Genomic DNA, 5,501 nt, shown 5'->3' with positions numbered 1-5,501 from the left:
GATGAGATAATGAGTGGATTAAAATACAGGAATCCCCAGAACTCCCTCAAGAAATCCACTCCACCTACCCAACCCCCATCCCAGTTCACACCAGCATCCCTTCAAATGTTCTGGCATCTACTGCACTGCCTGCAACACACAGCAGAGGAATAGCAGGTAGCTATGTGCCCTTAGAACCAGGCCTGCAAGGCACCCAAAATTGGGTGGATGGATGGATGGATAAGGGAGGGGAGGAGGGAGGGAGAGAACGGATGGGAGAGGAAGGAGGAAAGGGGGAGGACAAGATGCAAAGCATCCACATCAACATTGGGGCTAGTTGGTAGATAAGATGTCTCTTTTTATTAGCACTTCAGCAAGAAGATTCCAGTGTCATCAATGTGGTAACCAAGGACTCAGCCTCTATAGCCCTTCTGCTCAAGGCTGGTCACCCTTCAGGTCAAACATGAGGTGGACATTCTTTGAACACAGGCTGTTTGCTGTCTCTGGAGGCCTTCAACCTGGGAATCAGAGATGTACTCAATGAGCCCTCATGGAAATGTGCAGCCAGTTGAAGTCAGTTTCTGATCCCCATCTCCACTTTCAAGTCCTCTACTTTCTGTATAATGTCTGTCTGGATCAATGAGAACCCTTGAAAAAACATGCCCTATGCAGAATCATCCATACAGACAGCACTTAATAAGTGCTAGCATTGCATTTCCTGATGCTTTTTAAGCACGTAGCTTCCAGCTATATGTCAATCATGTCTTTCATCCCCATCCCCTCAGCAACTACCAGGGCCATCTCGCTTGGATAGGGTACAGTGACTGCTTCAGGCATGCTCCTTGTATTGAGATGGTTCCACCTCCAACCTTCCACTTCTTGGAACTAAAATCAACATCCAGTTATGGCTACCGCCTTGTGCAAAGCACAAGGGGAGGATGTATGACCAAAAGTCCCTTGCTGGTAGTAGGTTCAAATTCTATATGCCCTTACTCCTTCTGAGACCCTGTCTCAAAGCAGCATTAAAACAGCAACATCTACTTTACCCTGCCCTCACTTGCCCTGGGTGTTGACCTCTCACTCAGGAAAACTTCCCATGCCAAAGCTAGATGCCCTACCCCCGCCCCAGGCCGTTACCTATGGGTCTCCTCACCTTAGCATTCTGAGCAAGAAGTTCTGAAGCTTGGGTCATCATATGAGTCACACGTGAGATGAGATATGCTGCAGAAGACAGGAGAACAGCAAGATGGAAAAGAGACTATCAGAACCTACCTAGACCTAATACCCAAACCACAGCACAGGGCATGGGCTGGGTGGAAATCATAGGCCTGAGCCATCATTAGGTGTAAACTTTAGAATTGAAGTCCAGGAAGAATCCCCCAGCCTGGAGCCATGGCAGGCAGGCACCACATTCGGTTGATAAGGCCACCATAATATGGATCGCAAAGGACAGAAGCCCTTGGGATTCCACTCACGTTAAAGACAACAGATGATTGGGATGGGCAGCTAACTCTGACGTCATCTCCACCCACATGTTCCCAAGTAGGGATACAAAGCAATTCATTGCAAGAATTTACCTTCGTCTCACTTGATCTATTCGCTCCTGCATGACATCTTCTATCATTTCACTTGGTACTTGGAAGATACGAGTGTGGCTGGAAAACATCATAGCAACATGGGATTTTGAGCTGCTGCTACCAGGAAGAACCAGTTGGAGCCCATAGGAGATAAAGCAGACAAGTCTAACTGTCCCCAACCTAGGGGGAAGGAGCCCCTCAGAAAACAGGGGTCTCAGTACTAGGATGCACAGGCTACACGGGCTCTCCTTTTCTCTGCAGTTCCCCTTTTCTCTACAGTTCCCTGTTTCTCACCTAATAGTACCCCCATTAAAGAGCCAGTCTGAGCATACAGCCCCCTGGAAACTTCTTTGAGATGATCTGGTAGCAATGCCTGGTAAATGTGCAGCCCGGAGCCTCAAGCTGTGCCCTCAGACCTTCCTCCTGGCTTCCCTAACACACACTTCCACACACCCTACCTGTCTGCCTAACTTATGTCCATGAAATGTGGAGCTGTGCTTTGCTCTTTTTTTCTCCTCCAGGCCAGTTAGCAAGTACAAAGAGCCAGCAAATTTTCATGCAAGGGTGTCACCCTGACTGCCTCCTACCTAGCGGACTATGAAGAAAACCCCAGAATCAGTGCATTGTGGAAAAGAACAGATTGTTCATTTCCAATCTCCATTGAAAATTCAGAGTGGAAAAATTATAGACAACTGATACTTCTTGACAACGTCCAAAATCTTAAAATAATTATACAGCCAAGGCTAAAACAATGTTGGAGGATGAGGTTTTACTCTCCAAACCAAGGGGAGTAATGTTTGTAACTCCAGAGTCCATCCAAATCGAGCAAGGAAAAACCAGGATTGCAGTCAATAATGCTGAGGAGCCTCAATGGGTTTCTCGAGAAAATATCTCCTCTGGGAAGTGGGGGGTCTGAAATCCCACCAAGGTTATTCCTCCCAAGAAGAATCAGTGCATATTTGAATACTCTACAACATTGTCACTGGCAAAGTAAACCCACGAATACACAAATCCTGAAGCAAAACTAAGCTTAGTGAGGGGCACAGTTTCCTCAAGGGAAGAGCACAGCTGGCAACAGGAGCAGAGAGGGAAGGAGGAAAGAACAAGCTCTTTAGTCACAACATGGACTAGTTCAAAGAACGATGTCATAATCTGACCCAGACACTGATGGATTCAGGGAACACAAAGAAAATGGGATCCCTCTGCAGGAGGAGTGGGGTGACTTCAGGCCCGCCCCTCTCCACCTGTAGTCACAGCATCTTCAGCATCTCAGGACTGAGAAAGGGCTGCACCAAGGTGGCAGGAAGGTGACAGTGTGGCTTTGTCACAGAAATTTTGCCTCTAGTCCTAGGAGACTTCCACACTGCAAAGTCGCAGATGAGGGCTTTGGCTTTTGCATTTTAAGAGCTTATTTTCTTTTAGCTCTTTAAAGTGCTGCCACTTCTGAACAATTCAAGTGCAAAAATAACAGGAATCTGAGACATATTCAGAAGTGTTTAGGAAACGGAGAACAAGCCCAGTTCCCCAACTGCTGAAGTCATTTAAAAATGTACCAATGAGCTAAGCTTTCAAGATAGCACTAATAGTTCCTTAAGTCCCCAAAGCATGACTGAGGAATTTCTCTGCCAAAGAAGGTGGCATCTCTAGAACAAATGTGTTTGATCTAGCTGGGGACCCTGGAGAAGGGCTGGTGCCTTCTCAGTAGGCTGCTGCACCCCCTGGGTACTGTACCTCCATCTTATAAACTGGATCCTTGTTCTCTCCTCCAGCAATTCCTGATTAGGTTCTACTGACATATCACTCTTGGAGAGATGATGCTTCACCTGGGAAATCCAGATTGAATACATGTGGTTACTAGCCAATGTGGACACCAACTCCTGAGATATGTCAGCCCCACTTTCCCACAAACTCTGTTACCAAATCTCTGGTCACATGTACGTCATGTCCATGACACGAAGGGGCGTTGTTAGACATCTTCTCCTTTATGCTCCTAGAAGCCTCCTCTTCCGTCTGAAAGGTGAATGGTTTCCCTCTTAAAGTGCCCAGTCCATCTGTTCTCCAGGCCCCCTCTCTTCTTCTTTTCCCTATACCTCTCACATCAAAACACAAGACACACACACACACACACACACACACACACACACACACACACACACTGCTCTCATTCCATCACTCCCAGTTTCTTCACAAATCTCCTCCATTGATATTCCTCTATGAATCCCTGGGACTTCCCCTAAGCCCTTGGCCCTATCCTGAGGTACTTCTGGGGCCACCTTGAGCAGAATTCCCCTCCTCTAGGATGCTTGATAAGTCAATGAGTAGTGATGCCAACACTTCTCTTACCAACACAAAACCCCACATCCTCTCAGACATCAGAATGAATTTAAACTCAACTGTAGGCAGGGAATTTGGTAATAAACTTGAGTTTCTCAGTTGTATAGAGAGTGGAATCCTGATTCCTGCCCCCTATTGGTACTAGCACTCTAGAACTTTCAGTACTGGGTCATAGAAGAGTTCTACTCACTTTGTTCAACCAGTGCTGTACTACAGATACAGCTTCACTTTCCACAACTTCAATGTCCTGGAACAAATTGGTTAAGATGATGACCTCAAAAACCCTAGAGACCCAACCCCCCCCCCCGCACCACTTCTATCCAATGTGATATGATAGGTGGTGTCTGTGAGACACACCAGGAATGCAGACAGAGAAAAGTAGGCACAGTCCCATGTGGCTGCCACCACGACTCACCGAGTTTGTGTTTGGTGGGAAGGGTAGCCCTATAGTTTTCCGGGTAAAGATGTACACAATCCATGTTGTAATGATCATCTTCAGACTTACAGAGGGCCTTCTTGGCTCCCTCCTTCCATTGAAGCTGCCTGAGAACTTCTATGGAATAGGAACGTTGTTGAAGGGAGGTTCCCTCTCTGATTGGTTGACAAGTGATGATGTGACAATGACCTCCTTCAGCTTCTAGGGTCAGAGTGCAGATGGAAAAGAGGGATTTGAAGATTTCCTCCTTATGTCAGCTCAGAAAAGGAGGGCCCATATGAGATGATGATAAATTGTCCCCAGTAAAATCCCTGGACAAGATACAAAGGGAATTACCTAGAGCATAGACAGAAAGTCTTAGGGTGACTATCTTAAGCAATATGAAGTAAAATTTTTTAAAAAGTAATAAAAATACTTTACCAATCAAAAGAGAAAAATATGACCAAAGCGTTTGAACCCTTTAAACATCCATTCAGACCAGTGTCAAGCTTATTTCTTAATCTCTCTTATGCGCAAGAGGAAATGAAACTGCTATTCACCCAAAACTGCCCAGATAAAGAAGCAAATGTCCAATAGGGACTGTTTAATTTTTTGCCTGTTCTCACTACACAAATGACTCAAATTACTGAAAAGTAGTCCAGCTGCTGAGGAAATGGCTCAGTCAAGTATGAGGACTCGAGTTTGATCCCCAGAACCCATAAAGTAAGTGTGTGTGTGTGTGTGTGTGTGTGTGTGTGTGTGTGTGTGTGTGGTGTGTGTAAAAGTAGCTGTGTCCCATGGGGTACTCAGAAATTATGGCAGCTTCCACTGCGTGTATCCTCAGAATGACTATCAAAGCAAAAGTGAAGAACACAGCAGGCAAGCCAAGCAATCATTACTGGCTTAAGAAAAGCTGCTCCCAAAGACCTTAGACCAACACTAGCCATTTGACCACAATCTAAAACAGCAGGTAAGGGGCAGGCTGGCAAGATAGCTCAGAGGTTAAGAGCACTTGCTGTTCTTCCAGGGGACTAGAGTTCAGCTCCCAGCACCTACATCAACCACTCACAACCACCTGTAACTCCAGCTCCACAGAACCCAACACCTCTGGTCTTGAAGGGCATCTGTGCTGGCTAATTTCATATCAACTTGCCATAAGCTAATGTCATCTGGGAAGAGGGTAACTCAACTGAGAA

The 5,501-nt window shown here is 46.0% G+C and overlaps 1 protein-coding gene across 2 annotated transcripts; it reads right to left on the bottom strand.

Annotated features, from left to right (window-relative positions):
- Positions 1 to 1,133: 1,133 nt before the first annotated feature.
- On the bottom strand, positions 1,134 to 4,383 carry Spata19 (spermatogenesis associated 19). Of its 2 annotated transcripts, XM_035443867.1 has the most exons (6): positions 4,306 to 4,383; positions 4,081 to 4,137; positions 3,474 to 3,566; positions 3,288 to 3,379; positions 1,557 to 1,634; positions 1,134 to 1,200 (listed from the first exon to the last, which is right to left on the bottom strand). In XM_035443867.1, the coding sequence occupies exons 1-6, from the start codon at positions 4,381 to 4,383 to the stop codon at positions 1,134 to 1,136; spliced, it is 465 nt and encodes a 154-aa protein (XP_035299758.1). The 2 variants fall into 2 exon arrangements, with proteins under 2 accessions (XP_035299758.1, XP_035299759.1); XM_035443868.1 differs by lacking the exons at positions 4,081 to 4,137; positions 4,306 to 4,383 and adding an exon at positions 3,900 to 3,929.
- Between the last annotated feature and the right edge of the window lie 1,118 nt (positions 4,384 to 5,501).

Source organism: Cricetulus griseus, chromosome 4, assembly GCF_003668045.3.
Source record: "Cricetulus griseus strain 17A/GY chromosome 4, alternate assembly CriGri-PICRH-1.0, whole genome shotgun sequence".
Lineage (NCBI taxonomy): Eukaryota > Metazoa > Chordata > Mammalia > Rodentia > Cricetidae > Cricetulus > Cricetulus griseus.
The sequence above is the reverse complement of the archived record's forward strand: the minus strand, read 5'-3'. Positions and strand labels throughout refer to the sequence as shown.

Coding starts and splice junctions, on each gene's coding strand:
- Spata19 (XM_035443867.1), bottom strand. CDS start 4,383: ATGATCATTACAACATGGATTGTGTACATCTTTACCCGGAAAACTATA. Junction 3,567..4,080: donor TACAGCACTGGTTGAACAAA/GTGAGTAGAACT, acceptor TTCACCTTTCAG/ACGGAAGAGGAGGCTTCTAG. Junction 1,201..1,556: donor ATAGATCAAGTGAGACGAAG/GTAAATTCTTGC, acceptor TGTCTTCTGCAG/CATATCTCATCTCACGTGTG.